Raw genomic sequence first — 27,841 nt, 5'->3', positions numbered from 1 at the left:
GTTACAGGAACACGAATTACTGGAATGCAATATCTGCAATTAAGCAACAATTGCAAAATGTGCCAAATTTCTCATGGTAAATGAATACGCTTTGTGAGAAGTGAGACACAAGTGAAGCTGAGTGTTGATCAACATCCTGGGCGTTAAAGACACTTTGGTTAAAGTCTTAAACCCAAGGGTGTGTCACAAACCATCCAGCATCCTGTTTCATTGAACTGACTCTGCATTGATTTGATTGTATTACCAGAAATCATTATAGGAAATACTCTTTACCTTTCTATGAACCTCAACCGTTCCACCCTGTCAAGACAGTTTACCAACAAATACCATTGTTGCGAAAGGTGGCTGTAGATCTAACTACGAACACCCTTCCCGCACCATCCTTGTGCAGCACAAAGCCAGAATGGTTTGTCTCTATCATTGGCTGTCTCTAATTTGACTATAGTGTCCTCTGCAATTCTAGAGAGGCTGGATTGGAGGTCTGTTCTTCCTAGCGGAGTCGGGTCAAAGAAGATTCTGTCGCAGAATGTTTATTGTGGTAGGCTTCGAAAGCGGGCCGGGCCTTAAAGCTTCAGGCATTTCTCTGGCTCACCTGTATCCTCAGACCTGTTTCCGCCATCTGGCGCCCAGGTGGAGTTTTGTAACGCTCGACGCCTTAGTCAATTGAAGGGTGCGCAGCCTTATCTGGCTTCTAAGTCCGATATTGATGTGCAACCTTCTTAACTCTACTCAATGGTTGAAAGCCTTATTATGATAGTCACTGGTACCTTACATGTCACTGACCAGCCTCCGGCCACTCCTGTGGCGACAGTGTCCTTCCGGCACCCAGATGTACCCCTTATTTTTTTCCTCTACATGAGGATTTTGAGGATGTGATCTCCAGCGAATAGAGTAAACCAGAAAAGCGCTTTGTTAAGCCATGGTTATGTCACGGTTATCTAGCTTTTAAATGTCAGGTGTGGGCGTTATGCCAGTATTCGCTCCCACCTGGGTCAGTAGGGCAATTTCGTGGTGGGCTGCGCAGCTGCAGAAATTTATCCTAGCTGATTGCGCTCAGGAACAATTATTTGAGCTGGCCCAACACATTGATCATGCTGTGAGACATTGCTGTGAGACATCCCCTAGTACGGCCAGGCTCATAGCTCGGGCATCTGCCTTGTTTGTGATCATACAGCGCACCCTGTGGTTGAAGGCCCGAGAGGCCAATGGCTCTAAGAAAGTGCTTGCACGCTTCCCCTCTGGGGGGTTTTAAGCTACTTGGCTGGATGAAATCATTTCTGATGCCACGGGAGGGAGTAGTTCCAGTTTGCCTTAGTATAGGCCTAGATTCGTTGGCTTTAGACAGGGCAAAAACTTTCTTTTTCGGCCCTTTTTTCGCTCAGCCCCAGGACCAGGGTCTCAGCATTGCGGGTGTTTTTATTCCAATCTGTTTACTGTGGCCAAAAAGGATTGGTCATTCATGCCGGACCTGGACATGAAAGCCCTAAATTGCTACATAAGAGTTAAGCATTTTCGCATAGAATCTCTTAAGGTCAGTTGTGACATCCATGGAGATGGGTGGATTCCTCTCATTCCTAGACATCAAGGACGCCTATCTGCACATCCCCATTTATCAAGCACATCAGTGCTTCCTGCAGGTTGCCGTTAGGTTCAGGCATTACCAGTTTGCAGCCTTCCCATTTGGGCTGGCTACTGCACCCTGGGTTTTTACCAAGGTGATGGCATCGATAATGGGACTTTCATCTAAAAGGGATTGTGGCCATTCCTTTTTTGTGTCAGGTCTGGCAGCTCTGGGGGTCTCCGTGCCCACACTACCAGTCCTATTACCCAGCCTGCGGGGTGTGGCACAGGGGAGCCCCAGCTTTGGTGACCTGCCCTGGCAGCCATAGTCCTGGACATCGGCTCCAGGCGCACTCCCATGCACAGGGAGCGTGTGCCTAGTTAGTCAGATTGGTTAGGATTACCGTCCTGTGTCATATCACCATTGCCATGACACCCGGGCTTTCTGCTCTGCACTCGCTGCTGGATGTCTGAGTCCTGTTGCTGTCAGGCTTCCCGCCTCAATCAGCTGCTGGGGCAGGAGTTCTGACAGCATTTATACTGCTCACTTTGCTCCTAAGGTTGCCAGTGTATGTTTGGTCTCCAGCTACAACCGCGTTTCCTGCATTTGACTACCAGCTTTGACCTTGCCTTTTCCTGAACCCTTGTGCCTCGTTCCTTTCTGTTGCTGACCTGGATTGCCTGACCTGCCTTTGTGTTTGTTTTTTTTCTTGTATTTTTCTGTGTCTGGCTCCTGCCCCGCATCCCTAGCCAGTCTAGGGACTGTCGCCCAGTTTTATCCCTAGGGCCTAGCCTAGGGGGGCAAGTAGGTAGGGACAGGGATTGCAGGTAATTCAGGGTCTCCCAGTTACCCAGACCCCAGCTCCCTGACCATTTAGATGACCTTCTGATAAAAGATCCTTCTGAGTCCAACCCTCAGAGTGTTTGGGTCAATTGGACACTCTGGCACAGTTCAGAAGGGTCATCAATTTTCCTTAGTCATCCTTCATCTCAGGCCAGCACATAATTTTTCTGTGCCTGCTATTTGATACAGCGCATGCCAGAGTGTTCGTACGACCAGAGAAATTGTGTTGACTTCGGGAACAGATATGCTCTCTACGAATGCCAGACTGTGTATCCATTTGCCACTGCATGCAAGTGCTGGGTCTCATGGTTTCAACTTTTGAAGTGATCCAGTACATACAGTTCAATGCATGATCCCTTCAATGGGCCATCCTCACTCTGGGACAGTTTTGTGGTGTCTCTAAAGCAGAGTATCTCAGTACCTCAACGAACCCAGTATTCTCCAGATGCCAGCCTGATTGACTTCGGGGAAACCTTTCAGAGTTTCAGAATGCAGGGCGTCTACACCCCTCGGGAGACTAGGTTTCCCATAAACATACTGGAAAATTAAGCAATCTTCCTCCAACACTTTGAGCATTAGCTGAGATGCCTTCTGGTCCAGGTCCAGACCCACAACGCAACTGTAGTTTCATATATAAATCAGGTCCGAACTCAGTGTGAGAGCCATAGAGGAAGTTGTAAAAATTGTGTCCTGGGCCAAGGAGCATCTGTTGGCTCTCTCGACAATTTACATTCCTTGGGTAGACAACTGAGTGGCAGACTACCTCAGCAGGAGGATGGCTTCCCCAGGGGAGTGGGAGCTGCATCTTGAAGTATTTTGGTTGATTTGCTGCAGGTGGGGCCAGCTGACAAGGATCTGATAGCCTCCAGCTTCAACCACAGGTTGCTTGAATTTGTGACCCAGTACCGGGATCCCATGGCTTTTGTGGTAGATGCCCTCATGATCTTGTGGGAGGGATTACGGTTCCCTCCGTTCTCCTTGATCCCATTACTGCTCAAGAAAATCAGGCAGGAGGGCTTTCCAATCATCCTCATGGTTTCAGATTGGCCAAGCAGAGCTAGTACATGGAGCTAGTCTACCTGTTAGTTGACGCTCCATGGAACCTTCTGATCTGACCTGGACTTCCTTCTCAGGCTCCCCTCTGCCACCCCAATTTGTCCATGCTTTATTTAACTGCATGGTTGTTGAGGTTGCGGTCTTAAAATCTCACAGCCTTGTAGAATCAGTCATTCAAACTATAATAAGGCTAGGAAACCCTTTTCTTCCAAGGTCTATCTTCAGGTATAGAGCAGCTTCCTCTTATGCGAGCAGCGGAATGCTCACCCTATATGTTTCCCCCTCCCTTTTGGTTTTTGCCTTCTTGCAGAGCGGTTTGCAGTTGGGACTGGGCCTCAGTTCCTTAAAAGGACTGTTATCTGCCCTCTGTGCTTTATCAGCGTTGTCTGGCCTCAAGGTCAGCGGTCCGCACCTTCCTGCATGGTGCGGCTTACGCTGTTCCTTTCCATCGTTCCCCAGAACCACCTTGGGACCTAAACTTGGTGCTGACTGCATTACAATCTCACCCATTTGAACCACTGAAGGAGTTTCCTATACATCTTTTGACATTGTAGGTTGCCTTCTTGGTGTCCATCACTTCCATTCGCAGGATATCTTAGTTGGCTGCTCTTGGCTAAACTGCTGTTTACAGTTCATTACAATAGGATGGTATTACAACCTGTTCCATCATTTCTTCCTAAGGTGGTATTGGCCACCTTCTTTTTGCCCTGCCACCAATCATTCGAGGTTACAGGCCCTCCACAGGCTGGACCTGGTGTGGGCTTTTAAGATCAATTTCTTGTGGATGGCTTCGTTGGGCGTTCTGATTTATCTTTTTGTCATCTCTGAAGGTCTGAGACATGGACTTCCCACCTCCAAGGTAGCAATCTCCTGCAGGATTTGTTCATCCATCTCCAAAGCCTATTGAGCCGGGAGGAAGACCGTCCTTTTTTAGGGTCATGGCGTGTTCAGCTCAGGCCGTCGTGGCATCATGAGCTATTCAGAATGGGGCTTCTGCCAGCCAAGTGTGTAAGGCCGCTACTTGGTTCTTTCACATTTTTTTTCCAAATTTTATCATGTCGATACATTCGCATCTGTGAACACCTCGGGTGCAGAGTTCTGCAGATGATCAGCTGACCACATGTGTCTTCGAGCTCCCACTCTAGACGGTAACTGCTTTTGGAAGTCCTATGGTCTAGTAGCTGTGTGGCCCAATGAGACAAGAGTAAAAGACTTTAGTCACCGTAAAGTCTTTCTCGTCCATTGGGTGACACAGGATGTGTCAGTGTTTTTTGTTGACCTTCCTCGTTCGATGTTACTATCCTGAGTGGATATATTATTGTCTGCTGTTTGAGTGTTAATATTTCAAGAGAATTTGAAGGAAAGTGGTAAAAAAGAAAAGTGCTTTTCAAAGTAGCTTCTCCTTTAGGCCGCCTGCAGACGAGCGGGTCGGATCCGGCGGCGAGAATTCTCGCCGCGGGACCCGACCCGAGCGCCTGCAGAGACGAGCGCGTACTCACCCGCGCCCGGTGGCCCCGGCTCTTTCATGTGCCGGCTGCCGGACAGCCGACGCATGCGCAGACCGGAGCCAGCGGCCGTGTGAGTGACGTTTCTGTGCGAGGCTCTGCGAGCCCCGCACAAAAATAGGACATGCCGCGGTTTGTTTGCCGCGCGAGATTTCGCGCGGCCAAACCGCGGCCGTCTGCATAGGAGTGCGTATTGTAATGCACTCCTATGCAGGCTTTCAGTGGCGGAAATCCCGCGGGAATTCCGCCCGTGTGCAGGCGGCCTTATAATCGCTTTCCTTAGTACATACATTCTTTTTTTGTTTTGTTTTTTTGTACCGCCTACTGGCTGTTCATACTGCTAGTACAAAACTGCTTAGCTCAATGCTGGCAGTATAGCGAATAGGCGGGGATAAAGCTTCTCTGCTTAGTGCCACCTCCTAGTGACTAGTAGCTATATCCCATGGTCTAGTAGGTATGTCCCCCCAATGGATGAGAGACTTTACGTTGAGTACCACAGTCTACTTTTTGCCTCTTAAACTGCAGATCCACAGCGGATTACAGCTTGCACAAAACGTTTCTCTTACCTCCTGAGTGCTGAAGGCACCCTGAGCGTAGTGCCAATCACCAAACCACCACTACTGAGCGCCAGTCAGGTGATGCAGAAGTGAGCTTTTCCCTGGGGACAGGCAGCCCACTTCTGCCTCACCAGGCTGGTCCTCGGTGGTGGTGGTTTGGTGATGTGCGCTGCGTTATGTGCAGACTGAAATTGGCTGCAGATTTTCAGTTGAGTCAAAGTAAAAAAAAAATCCCACCAATGGTGCAGATTTTGGTGCAGTTGATTTTCAAAATACTGCTAATTTTGCCATGGATTTTTCCGCTTTGGCTATGTGTACCTGTAGGCTGCTATTGTGTTCTTTATTCAGAGGTATTACGCAGTGCTCAACCCCCTTTGTCTTCTATAAGGACCTTTTTGGTGCGCAATTAAACAGAACATTCTCTACTTTTATATTTTGTGTGACCGAAGTGTGTATGAGCCAATTGAAATCAATGGGTTCTATTCTCTTCCTATTGCATGCGCAAGGCAGGCCTAAAGCTACCTCCACGCCGATGAGATGTTTTTCTGGCAAAAATGTCTCCCACCACTTCTGCGAAGCAGTAATCCCACATGCCCAATATTTTACTGTCCCATTGAAAACAATGGGCAACGCGTTCCAAGTAACGCATAAAGATTGGACATTCAGTGTTGTTTTTTTTTCTTTTATGCTGTGTGGGAAAAGATTGCTCATGTATACGACTTCAATAAAAATGGGGTTTATACTCAAGCCACATTTGTGCATCTCATGAGTTTCTCGGCCGTGTGCAACCCGCCTAAAAATGCATATATTTTTACGTGTGGTTTTAAAATGCACGGGATATCTGTCAGTTCTACATTGGCTGAGCCTCTGAGGTTCGCCATGAATGTTCATGCGGATCCACACATGGATTTAGCCCTAGTTGATGTGGCAAATCAGTGTGCTCCTGCCTGACAGCATGGAAGTCGCACCAAGAATTGAAATATCAAATTATTTTTTCTGTAATGGGGATTTCAAAATCCGCATGTGGAAAACTCGATGTACGAACTACAGTATGGATTTTCACACCTTCTCAATAGACTGCTAGAGATGAGCGAGCATACTCTCTAAGGACAATTACTCGAGCGAGCATTGCCCTTAGTGAGTACCTGGCCGCTCGGAAGAAAAGATTCGGGTGCTGGCGGGGGGTGGGGAGCGGCGGGGGAACGGAGGGGAGATCTCTTTCTCTCTCTCCCCCCCTGCTCACTCCCGCAACTCACCGCTCACCCGTGCCGACACCCGAATCTTTTCTTCCGAGCAGGCAGGTACTCACTAAGGACAATGCTCGCTCGAGTAATTGTCCTTAGCGAGTATGCTCGCTCATCTCTATAGACTGCTAAAACAATGCATATTAGAGGACACAATCCGCCATGAAATTCCGTTGTCAACGAGGCTTAAGGGATCAACCCTTCTACGAATGATAATAAATACCATACAAACAGCTTTACTTTCCTTGGTTTATGAAATCTCAGAAGTCATTTAGCAAATCTTAGGTTTCCTTGTCGTCTAGAGCGAGTCACCCACCCAAATGTGCAGGATTTACCACTTCTACTTTTACGACTTATGTCTATAACTAGAATGGTTCATTATTCCCATTGTATATCCTTCACTGCTGGTGGAAGTAGAGACATCTGTGTCTAATAAAACAATATTTTTCACTCTACTTGTGTAGCATTTCACCCTGTTCTTGCCAAGTCATAACTAGTTTCTCGAAAAGAACTGGCAACCTAATTAAAACCATTCACCCTTAACATCAGTGTTTACTTACACTGCACTTTTAAGCTTATGGAAAGTGTTGGCTTGGGGTTATATAAAGAGTTGATTATGAATAGCCACGTGCTGTATGGGATTCTCCGTACGGAGGCATGGAGGAAGAGGTCTAGGGGGAGCAGTGTGTGGAGTCTATGGGGAGTGCTTCTGAAATAACGATCTGAATGTAGACAATCGGCATCTGGTGCCTCTCCTCGCATACAGAGCTTTCAGGAAGGATAGGCAGCTTTTTGTTAACATTTTATGGAATATAGAAAGAATTAGAACTTGCATATTCCCTTATCTAATTCTTAACCCTTTAAGGACCAGGGTGTTTTGACCCTAAAAGACCCGCTACTTTTTAGGGATTTTACCATTGTGGTTTTTCTGTCCGATTTTATTTTATTTACCGTATATACTCGAGTATAAGCCGAGACAAAAAGTTTCACCACAAAAAACTGGGAAAACCTATTGACTCGAGTATAAGATGAGCTATACTCGAATATATACTAGGTAAAAAAAAACCCTCCATACTCCCCTCCCAGCCGGTGTCTGTGTCAGTGACAAGCTGCTTGAATTCTCCACGCTGTTATCCCCCGCCGTCCTCTCTGCTTGGCTCTGTCAGTGCTGTGTAAGTAAGCGCTGTGATTGGATTGAGCGCCAGCCAATCACAGCTGGCGCTTGATCCAATCACAGTGCTTACTTACACAGCACTGACGGCAGGGGATTTGAAAGCCGAGCAAGGAGATGACAGCAGGGAGAATGCTAAAGCAGCTTGATTGGCTGTGAATGATCGAGCACTGGCTGTGATTGGCTGATGCTTGATCCAATCACAGCTCTTACTTACAAAGCGCTGATGGCGGGGGATGAAAGAGCCAAGCAAAGAGGATGGTGGGGGATGACAGCAGAAAGAATTCAAGGAGCTGTGAGGTGAGCATAGAGGTTTTTTTTTAAAGCCTTCCATGACTCCAGTATTAGCCAAGGGGGGCTTTTCAGCACAAAAAAATGTGCTGAAAAACTAGGCTTATACTCGAGTATATACAGGATTTATTTTTTTTCTAATCACTAAAATTATTTTTGCTTTTTTTTCTGATATGCAGGACTGTTTTGAACACTTTCAAAAATAAATATATTTTTTTTCTATCTTTGAGGGCTTATTTAGATGACCGTATATCGACTTGGTTTTCACGCCAAGCTGATATACGATGTCCTTGTCTGCAGGGGGAGGGGGATGGAAGAGCCAGGAGCAGGAACTAAGCTCCCGCCCCTTCCCCGCCCCTCGCCACTATTTGCAATGAGAGGGGTGGGACAGGGGCGGAGCTAAACGGTGGGACTTAGCTCCGCCCCCATCTTGCCCACTCCTTTTGCAAATAGTGGCATGGGGCGGAGAGGGGGTGGGAGCTTAGTTCCTGCTCCTGGCTCTTTCATCCCCCCCCCCCCGCAGACAAGGACACCATATATTGGCTCGGCGTGAAAACCGAGCCGATATACGGTCGTCTAAATAAGCCCTTAGTTTTATTAGGGGTTAAGAGCTAAACATTTTTTCTCAAATGTAGTAATCTTAAATAAACTATACATTTCTCAGGTGAAACTACATGTACGCTTCAAATTTTAACTATTTTTTAAATTGGAATATTGTGAGCAATTCAAAATTCTGTTAAGATGAGCCTTCACTTTAATTATGAATTGATTAATGAATATATAATTAGATACTCACCCAATTTCACTTCCGCATTTTCTGTCAAGAGAACATTTTGCCCTTTGATATCCCTGTGAATAACGTGGTGAGCATGCAGATGAGCCAGACCCTGAAAGTAGACAAATCTGTCATGTGAAACAGCAAATACATGGAAGGAATGTATTATGAGATCCAACAAAAGAATGTCACAAGATAACGTTTCCACTGGTACATTCCTTGTCCATCATTTTCACTGATTGTCAATCTTTAGAATAGGCCACCAATGTGTGATCAGTGGGGATTCGCCCCGAGGCCTGCCAGTGATCACCACAACAAAGGGGCTTTGGTTGCTAATTTGACTCGTGTGACCTCTTCAGTGTTACATAAAGTAATAAAAATGTATACATAGGCAATCTAAAAAGTCTTTCGGTAGTTCATCAGAAAAAGCAGTCCAATTTAAAATTAAATTATTAATCCTATTACAGACCCCTAATATATACGTGTGCGCAGTGCTGGGCAAAAATTTTAGCCAGGTGTGAGAATTTTTTTCAAAAATATATAAGGCATCTGATTTATTCTGCAGCAGGTCAACAACCCCCAAACATCCAGCAAACGTTAATAAGAACTATCTTCAGCATGAAGAACAAGGAGTCCTGGAAGTGATGATTTGGCCCCACAGAGCCCCGATCTCATCATCCAGTCTGTCTGGGATTACATGAAGAGACAGAAGGGTTTGAACAAGCTACATCGAGAGAAGATCTGTGCTTCGTTCTCCTAGATGTCTGGAACAACCACCCTGCCGAGTTCCTTCAAAAACTGTAAGTACACCTAGAGGAATTGATGCTGTTTTGAAGGTAAAGTGTGGTCGCACAAAATATTTCTCTTGTGTTCATTCACTTTGTATTTTGGGGTTCAAAAAAACTTTTTTCTTTTTTTCAAACCATTCTTAAATTGCAGCATTTTTTCACACCCGCCTAAAATGTCTGCACATTATTGTAAGTCTAAAAATATACTTAAAGGGGTTGTCTCGCAAAAGCAAGTGGTGTTCAGCACTTCTGTATGGCCATATTAATGCACTTTGTAATGTACATCGTGCATTAAATATGAGCCATACAGAAGTTATTCACTTACCTGCTCCGTTGCTGGCGTCCCCGTCTCCATGGCTCCATCTAATTTCGGTGTCTTCTTGCTTTTTTAGACGCGCTTGCGCAGATGGGTCTTCTCCCTTCGGCTCAGCTCGGCAGCAGCAGCGTTTTGGCTCCGCCCCTTGAACGCGTGATCGCGTAGCTCCGCCCCCGTCACATGTGCCGATTCCAGCCAATCAGGAGGCTGGAAAGCCCATTGCTTTCAATGGGGCCACTGGCAGCAGCGCTGGCCCCATTGAGAGCAAGGCTCCTAACTCAAGTTTTTGCTCTTAAGTCAGAGCAAAAATTCGGAAGAGAGCCTGCTCTCAAGTCAAAAAGCTTGTAAGCTGAGGCACTCTTAACCCAAAGTATCACTGTATAGGGCAATGAATCTAAGTCATTAGGAAAATTTGACGTCCTACTGACAATTCTTCGTATGGAAGATGGGTATATGAAGTGCTGATCCATTATGATATACTAGTTATTGAGGTGCCTACAGAGTGCCCTGGTGTACACAGTGACGGCCCATTCACATGGGTGGATTTTCTACCCATGTACAGAACAGATTTTTTACGGACAGGATATGGAAAGAACAAAAACCCACTCAATATAATATGATGGGCATTTTTACGCTCATAAAAAAAATCGCAGCATGTTTAGTCGTTGAGCCTTTGTCTTGCTGATCCATTCAAACTTAATGGAAATCGACACAAAGCACAACGCAGTGCACCGATCTAACACTTGATAAGTGATAAATGAATTTGGCTGGGATACTCTTTCAAGTGCAAATGGAAAGTAAATTAAAAATCTTGAAGTATTGTGAAATATTAAAGGGGTTGTCCCGCGCCGAAACGTTTTTTTTTTTTATTCAATAGGCCCCCCGTTCGGCGCAAGACAAACCCAAGGGATGGGTTAAAAAAAAAAAGGTTTAGTACTTACCGGAATCCCCGCGCTGCGGCGACTTCTTACTTACCTTACCAAGATGGCCGCCGGGATCTTCACCCACGATGCACCGCGGGTCTTCTCCCATGGTGCACCGTGGGCTCTGTGTGGTCCATTGCCGATTCCAGCCTCCTGATTGGCTGGAATCGGCACACGTGACGGGGCGGAGCTACGAGGACCAGCTCTCCGGCACGAGCAGCCCCATTCACCAGGGAGAAGACCGGACTGCGCAAGCGCGTCTAATCGGGCGATTAGACGCTGAAATTAGACGGCACCATGGCAACGGGGATGCTAGCAACGGAGCAGGTAAGTGAATAACTTCTGTATGGCTCATGATTAATGCACGATGTACATTACAAAGTGCATTAATATGGCCATACAGAAGTGCTGAACCCCACTTTCTTTCGCGGGACAACCCCTTTAAAGCCATCATCCTAGCATGTAAGACAATAACTGCTACATTGCCACCACGCAATGTGATGAATTTGATTTTCTCAATTTGATCAATAATGGTCAGTTGTAAAACCTGTGGGAACGTACCCGCAGAACCTCTCGGCATACGTATGCGATCCAGTCTTCTTTCAAGCAGTTGCCTTTTGTCTTCTTGACCAAGTCTGTAACTGACCCTGCTCCACAGTATTCCATTACCAGCTGTAATAGAAGGAGAACAATTAATCATATGCTTGTTTTGGTAACATTTGACTTTTTTAATGATTACTAGGCGGACCTCAAACACTATGAAATGCGTTTAACCGCAAACCGAAGAATGGAATGTTAGTTGAGAAGTTATCGTTGCTCCAAGTACACAAGTACTAATCTTCTATGCCGATAGCTTCCTAATAGTTGTCCACATCCAAAAACCACCTGACATCTCTAATATAGAGGTAGAAGACAGAATCATGTGCAATAAAGCTTTGGCAACAAGAGATGTAGAAGTACATCCCTTTAATTATACTTGGAAATGCAAAGTTGAAACTGCATAAAAGTAACTCAACATAGGGAGTCCTCTTCTGCCCAACTTGAGTTGTGCTCCCGTAGCTGCTTCTGGGGCATCCGTGGAAGCGAAACTCAAGTTGGACAGAGGACTCCCCATGTTGGATTCTTATGCTGTTTTAACCTGGCCGTTTGAGTATAATAGAAGGGATCCAAACTCTACTGCGCTATAACCTGTCTTCTACCTCCTATATCATCGATGTCAGATGGCTTTGGAAGCAATCATATAGATTGGTACTTGTGTCTGAGATTCTTTGAGTGGTGACCACTTCTCAACTGACCTTCTGTTCTTTGGTTTCCGGTGGAGAGCATTCTGTAATGCATGCCTATTGATGGAAAGAAATTTGGACACTCTTGGTTTGCTCCACCCGGTAACTCTTGACTAGCTGTGAGAACATTATTTTCTTTGCAAATATTACTTGGAACTGTAGGATTCCCTTTTTATATCCAATGTATACAACAGTGACTTATGACCTAGACCTGTTGATATTGCACACAGCAAGTAAAATGCATGTTAATGTCATTATGTAAAGCAGATTGAACATGGGTTCTAGTTTGAAAATGTTCTAAAAGAAAAACAAAAAAAACACTATCCTTTTAGATCCAGCAAATAACGTGTTTCGAGGGCAACACAATGCTCTTTGGGTCTTGCCTAAGAATTGGTGTACTATTATGTGCTCTGCTTTCTTTCCACACATTATGCCTGGTCCTCTCTGCAATCTTGACCCAATACTGATCTGATCAGTTCAGTTCATGCAGCACAGAATGTGAAAGATGGCAATATTCAGAAATTAATGGAATGAATGTTTTAATTTTAAGTTAACCCCGTATTGACGGCCCATATGCCTTTTTACGGCTGTCATAGGCTTTATTCTGAAGCCGTACCTTTTTTTCTAAGTGATCAATATCTGATCAATGGGAGTTCCTTACTTGACACCCCTGCTGATCCTCTGAAGAGTCTGTGGAGCTCAGGTGAGCACCATGGACTCATCATGCCTGACGTTCATGTGTCATGGTCTGAGAGCAGCTTTGGTCCCATTCAAGTGAAAGGAATGGAGCTGCAATACCAGACATAATTACTATGAAATGTACAATGCTATTCCTGGTATGCAGTAAAGTGACAGCAGTACTTACCGGAGGATAGATCATCAATATGTTAGTCCCAGAGAACCGCTTTGAAAAATGGCCGCCCAGGAGGTTCTACTCCCTGACTTTAACCAACTGGTGGAGACTTGTTTCAGATGACCTACCTTGGCATTGCTAGTAAGGGTAAAACGCTAATATAGAAGACCCACAGCATAGTTTTATAATTATAGCTTGCTTCCCTGTTGTGAATGTGTATGCACTTCTCCACTGAGTGATTACAGAGGGCTGTATGACCATGTCGGAAATGGAGTAGATCAGAAGGACAGAGCAGAGTAAGATGCTGTTACAAAGGGCTGTAATTCACTTTGGGTGGCTTTCTGCCGGACCAGGGGCTACTCACAGGATGCGATGGAGAGATAGCTGTGTAGTATTGAGTGGGCATGGTTATGCTACACAGCCTCTGAAGGAGGAGAGGGGATGGGGAACTGAGCTTGTGCAAATTAATGAGATTAGCTGATCAGTGTTGGGAATGCCTCCAACCCAGAAATGTGAATGTAGGAGAGCCTACAAATTAAGTGTCAGGGTTTTTAATGGCATTAGAATAAAAACTCTGCAAAAAAATTAGGTGCATTTTTTTTTGCAGGGACTCAAGTTTTGTGTATTGATTTCTCATGCACAAAGATTTCCATAGCCTTTAAAGCAACTAGCCACCCATACATTAATAGTTACCCAGAGCTGATCATCCTGACCCATGGGACTCTTCTTGACAAAGGCTCCATAGTATGTAGCAATGTTTCTGTTATGCGAGTACTTTTTCAACATGTTAATTTCAAGTTTTATTTCTTCCTCTTCATCCTAAAGAACAAAATACACATCGAATTTAAGACAGAATTCTATATAATAGGTTTACTGACATTTTTGGACACACACATTTAACCCAATAATCACATTAAAATGAAAAAGCGTAGCTGCAATGTTACTCTTTATTTACTGTAGACTTTTAATTTGTCTCCTGCAAATATAATTGGTGCATAACTCCTTTGCCTAAGGCTGGATTCAGACGGCCGTATATCGGCTCGGTTTTCATGCAATGGGGAGAGGTGGGACGGGGGCGGGGGCTAATTCTCGTGACTTATCCCCGCCCCGTCCCGCCTCTTTTCAATGCAAATAGTGCAGAGTGTCGGAGAGGAGGCAGAGAGGGGGCGGGAGCTCAGTTCCTGCTCCTGGCTCTTCCATCCCCCCCCCCTGCAGATGATGACACCATATATCGGCTCGGCGTGAAAACCGAGCCGATATACGGTCGTCTGAATCCAGCCTTAATTTGATTTTTCACCCTTCCGTCACATAACTAATTTTAGCCTTAAGAACCAGTAAATCATTTCCTCTTTTGTGGTCCTGCAGTCATAACATTTTGCTTAGTTTGCCAACATAACTGAGACTTTGTATTTTTAAAAGAGTTCTAGTTCTAGAAACCAATTTTGGGTACATATATAATACACATACATATAATGCATTGAATTGGGTTTTGCAGGGAGGAAGTGTGTGGGGGGGGGGGAGCCATTTTAACTTTTTTTTTTTTTTACCAGTATTCCCCATGTGGTATACATGTTACGTTATTTTAACAACACCTATTTCATATAGGTTTTAGGTTTTACTATTTTTGTACAATATCAACTTTTTTTTATGAATTTGTCACATTCCAAGATGAAAGCTTTTATAATATAGAACTGTATGAGGGTTTGTTCTCTGTGGGACTGCTTTTAGGTTTCATCGGTACCGTTTTTGAGCTGCATATGTGATTTGGATGATTTTTTTTAAATTCCTGCTTTTGGAAAGTGAGAAACAGATTTATTTCGGTATTTTTTAGTTTTTTTTTCAGTATTTTACTGTGCTTGATAAATGTAATATTTTATAGCATGCGTTGTTATGGATGTGGCAATATAAATTATGTGTAGGTTTTTGGTTTTCAATATTTAAAGAATTGTTTGAGGGAAAGCCTTTTTTTTTTTTCTTTTTAGTTCATTTATTTTCTGTAAGACCACTTAGATGTTGCAGTCTGCATTGACCGCAGCACAGGCGTGATTAGATGAGCAAGGGTGCTTTTACACACAACTATCATTTAGTTAATTGCTGGATCGTGCAAAACTGAAAATTGTCAGTGATTGACCAGGTTTACACCAAATGTTTTCACTCATTGCTTTGTAGTTTATGCAGGCATAAAGATCAAAATACGATTGGTCTGTGTAAACAGGCAGACATTAACTTTTAAATGACTGCCTGTTTAGGCCAGCTTCACACAAGTGTATTTGCCACATGCATTGAATAGAACTCATTGATTTCATTTGGTTTGTTCACATGTAAGTTTATTCCTGCGCATTTCAGTCTTGCAGAAAGATGCAGCATGTTCTATTTTATTGCTTGTTAATGCATCAAAAGTCCCTAAAAGTGAATGGGATGCGCAATATGCTAATATGCGTGAAACGCCGCATAACTCAACAGGAGAAACACATCTTGACCTCAGACTAATTAGCCATTGAAATGCCTGGGAGCATCAATGCTTTTTTTCTAGTTCCCACAAATGCACCCTTCTTGTGCCCAATATGCTAATGTGTGCCAAAAAAACAAAGTTCATTCCGCAAAAGCACAACGGTGATGCGCGCAAATATGCTTATGTTCGTGTGAAGCCGGCTTTACTCTGAATGAAGGTGGGTGGCTGAAGAATCTTACATGTGTCCGCTTCCATTTAGTGATTATTGCTTCCATGTGAAAGCACAGGAATTAGGACAATTGTTGGTTACTTAAGCACCTGATCATCCCATGTACTCCTTTCCTAGGGGGTTAAAAACTACTATGTGACAGAGCAAATATTGGCTCTGATTGATAAGGGGGGCACATGAATGAAAATCCATGTTACACCTCTTCTGGGACAGCCTGGAGAATCACAGATTGCTCCTCTCCCGCTGCCCCCTTCTGCTCTACACACAGACTGATGTGACGGCTGTAACTTCAAATAGGCTGAAGTATTGGTTCTATCCTACCTACAGTCATAGTTCTGTAAAGGCAATAATTGTGGCTTGAAAATGAGATACAAAGTGCATCTATAGCTGTAATAGAACCTGCTACAGGTGTTTGAAGCAAACACTCATGCACACCTGTATTCACCTGGTGGGGAGCGTGATATGGGGGTGGGATTCATTGCCTCATATCTCACTCGCCCGTGTGAAGGTAGCCTTAGGCCTCATGTCAACGGGGAAAATAAGAATTAAAATCCGCAGCGGTTTTCCCGCACGCAGATCCGCATCCCGTAGGGATGCATTGACCACCCGCGGGTAGATAAATACCCGCGGATGGTAATTAAAAAATTTCTGGAGCATGAAAAAAAATGGACATGCTCCATTTTAGTGCGGATCACGCGTGCGGGAGCTCATAGAGCACATAGCTCAATTGATCTCCCGCATGAAAAATAAAAGACAATTACAGTGCGGGTGGTCAATGCACCCCTATGGGGCGCGGATCCGCGTGCAGGAAAAATGCTGCGGATTTTAATTCTTATTTTCTCCGTGGACATGAGGCCTAAGGCACAATTTCCATGCGTGGATTTGATTTGCAGAATCTGCGTGTGGCACCCGTGCATGAGATCTGCAAATCAAGCCGCCCTTAGGGAAACATTGGGCATCCGCACTTAATTTAACACTGGATTTGATTTCAGATGCCATACACTAATAAATCGCATGCTCCATTTTACCGCGGATCATGCACGGATATGCTCCATTTATCTCTATGGGAGCTTACGATGCGCAGTGCATTCGCAAACACTTTTGCGGATTTGAAGGTTAAAATCAATTAGGGGGGTGGGGTTGCAGATTTTTTTCCACGCGGAGGATCCGCAGTGCATCCGCGATCTCCAGCAAGCAATAAAAAAAAATCAGGCTAATGATGACTCGCAGTGCCTCTGTGGCAGAAATCTGCATGAAAAATCTGCACATGCCATGGGCATGAGACCTTAGGGCTCCCACACACTTGTGTTTGCGTTTTTTGTTAACGCAATTGTCAGTGGGACTTTCTAATGTTAAAAAGTGTGTGGGAGCCCTTAGACAAATACTTTCAACTTGTCAAAAGAAGTTTCGCAAGTTGCTGTGTGATGACCTAATTACTCGATGGTCTGGCCATTTTTTTGCTGTGCCGTCTCTGTACCATGTGACCATAATTACTATTTTGTCGCAGTATCCAGTAGATGCCACATGTAAACAACCATCTTTTGATTCTTTTTAAGACTGGTTACAAATAGTTGCACAAGTGACACATTGTAGACTTCTATGCGTTATCCAAGCGTGTAGCGGCACTTTTAGCTAGCAGTGTATAATAACTGGTTACGTAAATATGGAGTTTCCAGATTTGGTGTGTAATCTGGTATGCCTTGTTTTGGGAACAGAAATGGAGAACTGTGACTGTGGTTCTGCTGGTCTTCTGTCACTAGTTCAGATATGTGTCAAGGTAAGACCTTGAGATAGTGAAGCACTAGAGGCTCAACAATCCTGTAAAATGTCAAGAGTTTAACTGGGTTTACCTTGAATCAAACCAACGTAGAGATAAAGGGGTAATCCGGGACTTGGTTACCTTTTCTCTATTGACAACCAAAAGGCCATCGATAGATTAAAGGGGTTGTCCCGCGGCAGCAAGTGGGGTTCAGCACTTCTGTATGGCCATATTAATGCACTTTGTAATATACATCGTGCATTAATTATGAGCCATACAGAAGTTAGTCACTTACCTGCTCCGTTGCTCCCCGTCTCCATGGATCCGTCTAAATTCGCTGTCTTCTGGCGTTTTTAGACGCGCTGCGCAGTCCGGTCTTCTTCCTGGTGAATGGGGCCGCTCGTGCTGGAGAGCTGGTCATCGTAGCTCCGCCCCGTCACGTGTGCCGATTCCAGCCAATCAGGAGGCTGGAATCGGCAATGGACCGCACAGAGCCCACGGTGCACCATGGGAGAAGACCCGCAGTGCATCGTGGGTGAAGATCCCGGCGGCCATCTTGGAGAAGTAAGAAAGAAGTCGTCGCAGAGCGGGGATTCGGGTAAGTAATATATATATTTTTTTAACCCATCCTTTGGGTTTGCCTCGCGCCGAACGGGGGGCCTATTGGAAAAAAAAAACCTGTTTCGGCGCAAGACAACCCCTTTAAGGAGGAACCATTGTTCTGATCCCCGTCAACCAGCTGATTCCCAATGTTGCTGTAGCTATGGTCAGCAGAGGAAGCAGAAGGCGCTGACCATAATGGACCTTTCACATGGAACAGAATTACACCACAGGACGCAGCCAAATCTGCAGCTGCGGAATTTCACTTTAAGATCCACAGGTCTAACTTCAGATTTTGATGCAGAATTGCAGACCGGTTTTAAGCCATTTTTAATTCTGCGTTGAAAATGGGTTCTATTTCCTGCGAATTTTTTGTGTATTCTATTATAAAAGCAGATGCTCCAGGAAAAGCATATGGACTCACATTCTATGGTGTAATGCACACCACAGAATTTTTTTTCATGCAGACATGGAGTGCATGAAAAAACATTGCATGCACTATTCTGATTCTGTATGTAGACAAGACTTGCTCATTCTAGTCAGTGGTGAGAGAAAATCGGACAACACACAGATGTCATCCCTATGCAGTCCCTTTTTTCTTATTAAAAAGAAAGCAAAAAAAACGAATCGGGCTGTTTTTTAAGTTTGTGTTTTTTTGTTTTTTTTTGTGGACAGGAAAAACGTATGGAATGCAGAGAAAAAAACGGACACCTGGACCAAATATTTAGGCTGCACGGAGCTGCGCATGTATCAAAGTCACTTTAATTTTATGCGGACGTAACAGATGTTTTGGTTTTCTTCCCCACAAGCGTCCACCCAGCCTAATACAGAGTAAACATAGACCAAGAGTCTAAGGGTGCCTGCACACGAACAGAATTTCTAGCGCGTTATTTTATGCACATTGTCCGCCCCAGACCGCAGCCAATATACTCCTTTGAGGATCCGCAGTTATCCCCAGACGGACGGATTTGTATCGCGTTTTTTCACGAGCTTGAAAAAATCTGCGTCCTGTTCTAATTTGGGTCGGATTCTGCGCGTGAAGCCTCCAATACAAGTGAATGGGTGCGTTTTTTCACGCAGTACATCCGCAGTGCAGCTGCGGATGGAGTCACTGGTTGCTATGACTACAGGAAGTAGGCATGGTAGGAGGCGTCCCAACACACAGCACAGAGCTTCACAGGCAAATTTCAGCAGCAGCACTGCCCTTCCAGTCACCCCATCCACCAGACAGCAGCCACCAACCTGCAGCCACAAGCCACCAGCCTGCCACAAGCCACCAGCCTGCAGCCACAAGCCACCAGTCATCAGCCACCAGTCATCAGCCACCAGTCATCAGCCACCGGTCATCAGCCACCAGCCTGCAGCCACCAGCCATCAGCCACCAGCCACCAGGCGTAACGAATAATGATCGACATGGGCAAACTTGTCGCAATGATGCAGGACTTCCCTAGCATATGGGACAGTAACTCCCCAGAGTACTTAAACAAGAATCGAAAGGAACAATCCTGGCTTCAACTCTCTGCTCAGGTTTATGGGGATGCCTGGACAAACGCAATAGAAGCGGAAAAGAAGAACTTGCGTGAGTATTATTCGCTATTGCGTCAAATGTCCTTTTTTTCATTTTAGCCCCTTAGTGGCCAAGCAGTTTTACTTTTGTTTTTATTGTGCTTTTTTCCATCCCCACTTTTAACCCCTTAGTGACGGAGCTTTTTTGCTTTTTTCCTTTTTTCCCCCCTACTCCCTAAAAAAATCGTAGTTCCTTTATTTATCCATCGACGTCGCTGTATGAGGGCTTGTTTTTTTGCAGGACGAGTTGTATTTTGCAATGGCACTATTTATTGTGCCATATAATTTACTGAAAAACCTTTAAAAAATTGTATTTGGAGAGAAAAAAAAAGGCTTTCCACCATCTTTCGGTCGTCCTGTTTCTGCAGCGCGCAAAGTGCAACAAAAACGACCTGATATTTTTATTCTATGGGTCAGTACGATTACTACGATACCAAACTTATATAGTATTTTTTTTGCTGTAGTACTTGTATTTTTTTTTTTAAGATATTTAATTTTTTAAAATTATTTTCTGTGTCCATTTTCTGCGTGCAATAACTTTTTTATTTCTTTGGCGACATAGTTGTGTGAGGGCTCATTTTGTGCGGTATGTCCTGACGTTTCTGTTGGTACCATTTTCGCATACAGTTGACTTTTTGATCGCCTTTTATTACATTTTTTCTCGGAAATAGGGTGACCGAAAAAGTGCATTTCGGGCGTGTATTCTTTATTTTTTTTCACCACATTCACCGTGCAGGGTAAATCATACATTACTTTGATAGATCAGACTTTTACGGATGCAGCGATACCAAACCGGTCACACTGCAGGACGGACGACTCTCCGCAACGCTGGCAGAAAACAGCACATGACGGCTCCATTGCTGGACTTGTGCTCTTTCCTCCAGCTCTGTATAAAGACTTCCATCCTGCATTGCAGCCGTCTTGTGCAGGAAGACAGGTGCATCAGCCGCCAGGATGTGCCCAAGTTACTAAGGCCTCCCTGTTTGTTTTTTGCGGGAACAATTGTATTTTCCACTGGTGCCACTGAAGCGGCATTTATTGGGTTAATAGCCTTGTTCAGCAGACACCCGCAATGTGTAGAGGGAGATAGGTAGTATTTCTTGCCAATGCAGGATGTAAGAACGCAAAATCTGTAGTAATGAATTCCTCTTGTGAATTTTTTTGCAGTGACTGAAATAAAGTCACGCTGGAGAAGCGCCTGAAAAAAGTTACATGGATCAACCATGCCCACAAAGACATCTGCTCACCGGGTGAAAGCATGTTGCCAGAATAATTTAACGGTGCTCGCACAAGCAAGAGGGACAAAACGGAGTCTGGGTGTTGGTTTTTAAGCCGTTTTCCAAGGAATGGGCAGTTCTCTAGGGGTTGGGTTTACAATAAGGGGCGGCTGCTGTTTTTTCTGCGCGTTTTTCCCGCAACACATCCGCATCTATCCGCAAGCACATTTAAGTACCATACGCGCGTGAAAATCCGCTAGCGGAATCCAGAACGCTCGTGTGCAGGCGGCCTTAAGGTCCATTTACACTGGACGAGTTTTAGGTAAACGATACCCAACATTCAACCCTGTGTCTCCGCGCTACCGTGCTCCTGCACGGGAGCTAGCACAGCTGGCTCGCATACGCTACCCTGCCCCCCCCCATTCACATAACACAGCGGCCGTTCAGTACTGAACGGCCGCTGTTTAAACTGAATGATGAGCGATAAGCTCATTGCTGGTCTCTTATGCTGTATAAACAATGAGCGATGGAACTCATTGTTCAGTTCAAACAGCGGCCGTTCAGTAGTGAACAGCAGCTGTGTTATCTCAATGGAGAGGGGCGGGGGAACGAGAGGGGAGAAGTCTCCTGCACTGCCCTGCCCCCTACTGGCTGCTCCGTGTGCGAGTCAGCTGTGCTAGCTCCCGTGCAGGAGCGCGGGGATACAGGGATAAGTGTCGGGCATCGTTTGCCTGACATTTGTCCCGTATAAATAAACCTTTAGAATGGTGCCAAACAGATCACCAGGGCTCATACTGAATGATACATTTTGTGCACCTTTTATGGGTCAGCTTAGTTTGTGCCAAAATTTTAATGCATGTGGCTGCCTTTATGGCACACCTGCTTACTAAACAGGTCTATAACTTGATGGGACATATGCCAGAAATACATCACATTTGTGAGCATTTTATTACTATAGGCACTGTCTCTTTACGTAAATCTGCCAGTGTGCCCTAATTTGCTCACCCCAAATTAATATTTAAAAATGGTTACGAGTTGAAGCACAAAGTAGAAGTGAAATGAATGACTCCATGTTCTATTCTCTGCGTAGCCATTCTGGGAGCAAGTAGCCCTCTTCTGTGTTAATTATTTTGTGCTTTTCCTCCGATAAGATTTGCTATAATGTATTGAAGGATGAGAACAGACTTTGATTAGAACATTCCAAGACCCTAGCTTGAATGTCTCGGGTCATTGCACCCCGTTCTCTAAACCATTATTGTTTATAATTAAAGTATCTTTGTATTCTGAGAAGTTAGTAATGTCGATTCTTCTGCGTCTGCGCTGCTTTTCCTTCAACAATTCCTCAGCTTGCATGTTTGTTTCTTTGACCAATGATAATGAATTATAATAGATTTGAGTTATTGTAACTAGGTCATGTGCTTCTAGAAAAGCTGCGATCTGTCAATCCAATGAACAGCTAACTTTGATCACACTAAGTTGATGTGGTGATGGTTCTTCTCCTGAGCTCAGCTTACCTCTAACATTAAATTTGGACCCCAATAGCATATTGCAAAGCAAATATTGGTTTGCACTAACATTCTTGGTGCCCAACAGCAGCATGCCATTGGATCGACTCCGAACCCCAGCCAAGAATTTAGTGACTTTTGCTCCCCCAGGAGCACTATACAAAAAAGTAGGATTTCTTACAAGGTGTCTGTTTTTTCCTGAGGCTGTGAATGACCATCTGCACTGGAAAAGGAGGGCATACTGCTTTGATCCATGCAACCGATGGGGTACGACCAACATGGTCTTTCAGATCAGCGTCTGCTTGCTTCAGCTTACGGGGAGTCATTGAGGGAGGAGCTTATCACAGGACATCCAACGTGTCGTATGACAGTTCCCTCTAGATTGGGAAGTGTGGCTAAAAAAGCAAAGCAAAAATGCAGAGGCAAGAGGAGTAGGGCTGTGATTTGTTACCATTGCGGAGTAGAGGGGCATATTAGAAGAGCATGTCATGCCCCTCTCATGGGATGCTCTTAGTGGTGAAGGAAGAAAAAAAGTAAAAAATGCAGAAAAGGTGGGGCTATTATAAGCTGTGTTAACCATTCCATGCAATTACGCTGTTAACTGTTCGTAATATGTATGTTCTCATATTCTATTCATATTACTACTTGGACACTCAGAGATACCTCTTTTGACTAATGACTAATATTTGAAGTTGTTTAACCCTTTCCAATCCAATTTGTATCCTGGTTTTCCTAGAGGGCTTACTCTTTTTCTGCCATTATACAATGGCGCTATATGCTGGCTAAAGCCAGTACTGCATGAGGTGACACGTTGGATAGGCTGACAGCAGAGAGGCTGGCAATATACAGTAAGAGAACCTCAACAGATGTCTTCAAACATCAGAGCTGTGCAGCCTTAAATAATAATGTCTTCAGAGTCAGACAGTGGATTGGAAAGGGTTAAAGATTCTGTCTACTTTGATATCTTTTGCCATATTCAAAATATGTAGCAGTGCTGAAATAGCTTTTATGTTTAACATTTCTCAGACTTCAAAGGATGAAAAAAACCCCAATCTTCCGCGCTCCTGTTGTTGATCCCTGGGGGCTATAATAAATCTCTTAGGGTCTGTTACCCGATTTCTAAAAATGTATTAAAAAGTGCAAATGCAAATAACAATGAAGTTACCAAAAACTAAAATGCAACGCGTTTCGGCATTCAAATTGACGCCCTTCTCAGACTTCAGTAAAGAAGCTGCGCTGAAGGCCAGAGGAGGGGGGCACAGCGTGAGTGCAGCTGTGAGAAACTAACATTTCTTGCTTGCAATTAATTAAACTGTGTAGTGTTAAATGAATTGCATGTTTTGAATTGATTGTGGTTTTAGAACTATGCAGTATTTTGATTGTGCGCACAATAACAGAGCCGTTTGTGTAATCTATATGGTGAGACTGTCATTGCCTTGTAAAAAATGTAATTTAATGCAGTATTGGCATACAGGGAAATACTGCATTAGTAAAAATAAAAGGCATGTTATATGGGTGGATTGCAGAGGTGGAAAGATGGAAAAAGTTATAAAAAAAAAAAAAAAAAAAGACATGACTTAAATGGTTTTATTATGTGCGAGTTAAAGGCAAAAAGAGTTAAATAGGAACAATACAAGAAAGTTCTAAAATACATTTTTGTGCTTGACAAATCGATGAGGCATTGCAAGCAGAGTCAGATTATTAATGAATTTGCTTAAAGGGATATGACATTTCCAATGTGGATAGATTTTTGTAGATTATGTTGAATGAATGAAATCCTCAAAATTAAAATATTTCCATAGTTCCAAATTTGGCTACATTCTTTCTGCTAAAATTTGTGTGCTAATTAAGCTCCTCAATAAACCCTTGCAGCTGCGTGACTATACACTTTGTGCTGTCATAAGGTACAGGATTTCCCAAATTGATTCTATATCGCTATCCCTAAGGGTGAAGTCACACGAACGTATATCGGCTCGGTTTTTACGCCGAGCCGATATACGTTGTCCTCCTGTGCAGGGGAGGGTAGGATGGAAGAGCCAGGAGCAGGAACTGAGCTCCCGCCCCCCTCTGCCTCCTCTCTGCCCCTCTGCACTATTTGCAATGGGAAGAGGCGGGGCAGGGAGGGGCTAAGTTCCGAGAATTAGCCCCGCCCCCGTCCCACCTCTCCCCATTGCAAATAGTGCAGAGGGGTGGAGAGCAGGCAGAGGGGGGCGGGAGCTCAGTTCCTGCTCCTGGCTCTTCCAGCCTCCCCCCCCCTGCACACGAGGACAACGTATATCGGCTCGGCGTGAAAACCAAGCCGATATACGTTCGTGTGGCTTCACCCCAAGGCTGACTACCCACTAGCGGTTTTTTTTTCTGCTGCGAATTTGCTCCTATTTTTTCTTTCAATTGTCAATGGGACTTCTTAATGTTAAAACCACAACGCAACGCGACGCGACGCAACTTTAACATTAGAAAGTCCCATTGACAATTGGAAGAAAAAATAAAAGCAAATTCGCAGCAGAAAAAAAAAATGCTAGTGGGTAGTCACCCTAATAGTGTAGGTTGGGGTATAGTAATATTTTCTGATGTATTTATGGGGAGCATAAAAGAAAAAGATTTAGTTAATGACATAAAAATTTTTGAATTCAGGGTGTAAAAAAATTGTATGGATTTTAATTTTGTTTTTTAATTTTTTCACTCTACAGTGTGGAATATAGTTTACTTTGAAAAAAAAATCCTTTTTAGTTAGAAGGTCCCCAGACAATAAGCTGACCATGAGTTGCCTAACTGCTGTGTGCTCCCATGACCAGCTATAATCTGTTGGTACCAAGCAGCAAATGATCTAACTAGCAGGGGATTTTTGTAAAAAATCATATGATGATTTCTCACACATGAGCCCCTTAAGAAAACCCCTTTTAGAGGGTAGTAGGTAATAGACAAAAAATCCTGATAACCCCCATGGGAGATGGGTGCAGCAAAATAAGTTTTTCAGTATAGTTTTCATTTATCCCATGCCTATGATGAACAAGTGGAAGTTGTAGGGTGATTAAACACAGGCACCTTGGCCAACACACTCAGATAGAAACAAGTGTTATTTCTGTGTTCAATTCTTCAAATGGGTTAAAAATAATTGACGGGTGATTTTACGAATAAAGAATGGACCACACACTGACTGGGTCTGGGGGAAGGTTAAACTCCTGGGCTTTCTCTGCACGTTCTACACCGTGATGTCACACCTGAGTCATGAGCTACCCCATCACTCTGAGGTGGTACTGTGTGGTATAGTGTCTTCTGTTTGATTTGCCCCAGGGTTCAACACTGCTGCAACCTGGATTTACTTGGCTGCATGGTATGCGCCTCTTACAGTCCAGACCAAATGGTTAACGTACCCATGTCCTCCTCACTGTGAGTCAGACTATCCATTTCAGGGACTGCAGATGACTGCATACAGCTACCAGAGGTAGGTGTCTTGGGGTTTATATTGGTTTGCATAGACCTCTTCTCGATTAGAGGAGTGGCTTGTAGAATAAAATAAATAAAAATGCCAATGCCAAACCTACAGCTAAGAGATAGACAAATAAAGTAATTATACATATATGTATGTGTTGCTGTGGAGGAAGCCAGAAGCCTAGAGCTGGTTCCTCCGTTATATGTGACTACGCAAAACTGAGTACAGCAGTTTTGTTTTTATTTCTTGTTTTCTGTGTTTTTCCCCTATCTCTCATATGGCTAACTTGTGGCTGAGGTACAAGGTCAGACTCGTCCTTGTCAGGGCGGTTAATCTGCTGGTTAGGCAAGTCCTTTCCCTGTTAGTTTATTAAAGAGTTTGTTCCCTTTTATGCAGTTTTTACTGTTTTGTGCAGTTTACTATACAGTAGCGTGGTGTTTCAGGTTGCGTATCCAGAGTGTCTTGTGCAGACCTTGCAACATCTACATATATGGTGTACTAGAAGTCTTGGAAAATAGAGGTACATCTTTCCTTGGTGTTCTACTCAGTTAGACCTGTGCCTAATCATCTGACTGAGTTGAGTCCCTGGGAAGTTGTTTGGTAGGGCCCCTGTAATAGGCATGTATTTTCTTCAGCCGCAATTAGGTAAAACAAGAAAGGTTTAGTACTGTGCTAGCCAGTGGAGAAAAATGTGACTTTATATATGTATCTTTGGATCTCTTCCATTAGCCTGAGGAAGAACCCAATGTAGGTTCAATAACTTGCTATGACATGATGTAGATAGGATATCTTCTAATGGCTATCAAAAAGACAAGATCACTTTGTCTTTCCTATGGCGAACAGTCACATTTTTCTCCAGTCCTGCCATGAGAATCTCACTTCCCATGTGATTGTTTTATTATGAGAGTTAACTGTCATTCATAAATGTGTTTTCCTCAATTTCAGGTCCAAACTTAAAGTTGTGTTTAGGATGACTGGGTTGTCCTCAGAGGGACGTATTGGGGGGAAAAAAAGTTTGGAACAGAGATTTGATGGATCATACAGATTCAGTTGATGACTGCCACTTCAGTCAAATTGAAAAGAAAAGATAATTGGGTCCATGCCAACCACTGTATGTGAGTCTCCATCCGAAAGAAAGTACCTGTTAGACTATGAATATCTTTTAGGTTATGGTTATAGTACTATCGGTTTGGGCTTGAATAATATGTTAGAAAATAATTGAGTTGATATGTGTGTTAAAAATCATAAAAGTTCTTGTAGAAAATCAAAGAACTGCTTTATGTATACCCATGCTCTTATAATATCCTCCTCTACACTTTTGTGTGTATATACCTTGTTACTGCATTATAAAGGTCAGGTCTAGAGATGAGGGAGCATACTCGTCCGAGCTTGATGCTCGTTCGAGTATTAGGCTGCTCGAGATGCTCGTTACTCGAGACGAGCACAACACGGTACTCGTCTCGATAAAACGAGCACTGACCATTAAATTCAATGGAGCCGGCAATACAGCTGGCTCTATTGAAAGCAATGGGCTGCCGGCGATCGCGGGATGAATTGTCGGGAAGGGCTTAAATATATAAGCCCTTCCCTGCAATTCATCCAGAAATGTGTAAAAATAAAAAATATATATATACTCACCTTGTCCCGGCAGACGGAGTTCAGCGCGGCTGGCCTGCAGTGGGTGTGAAGGGGGGGTGAGTCAGACATGCCCCTGATTGGCTCAGCGCTGAGCCAATCAGAGGCAGATCTCACTCACACCCATTCATGAATTCATGAATGGGTGAGTGAGTGTTGCCTCTGATTGGCTCAGCGCAGCTCTCAGCTGAATGACAGCAGTTCAGCACCACAGTGCGGGGGACAGCAGGAGAACACGGGCTGTGCCCCGGCAGCTGAAGGGAGGTGAGTATCTATTTT

The 27,841-nt window shown here is 44.2% G+C and overlaps 1 protein-coding gene across 1 annotated transcript in view; it reads right to left on the bottom strand.

Annotated features, from left to right (window-relative positions):
- Positions 1-27,841, bottom strand: part of NRK (Nik related kinase) — a 294,683-nt gene that overhangs the window by 194,107 nt on the left and 72,735 nt on the right. The window contains exons 4-6 of the mRNA XM_066581768.1: positions 13,860-13,985; positions 11,592-11,702; positions 9,025-9,115 (exon numbers count right to left, since the gene is read on the bottom strand). Of these exons, the coding sequence (XP_066437865.1) occupies positions 9,025-9,115; positions 11,592-11,702; positions 13,860-13,985 (328 nt within the window). The remainder of the gene's footprint in view (positions 1-9,024; positions 9,116-11,591; positions 11,703-13,859; positions 13,986-27,841) is intronic.

The sequence above is a fragment of the Eleutherodactylus coqui genome, chromosome 10, assembly GCF_035609145.1.
Source record: "Eleutherodactylus coqui strain aEleCoq1 chromosome 10, aEleCoq1.hap1, whole genome shotgun sequence".
NCBI classification, from domain to species: domain Eukaryota; kingdom Metazoa; phylum Chordata; class Amphibia; order Anura; family Eleutherodactylidae; genus Eleutherodactylus; species Eleutherodactylus coqui.
Note: the sequence above shows the minus strand (reverse complement) of the source record. Positions and strands in the feature narration are given on the sequence as shown.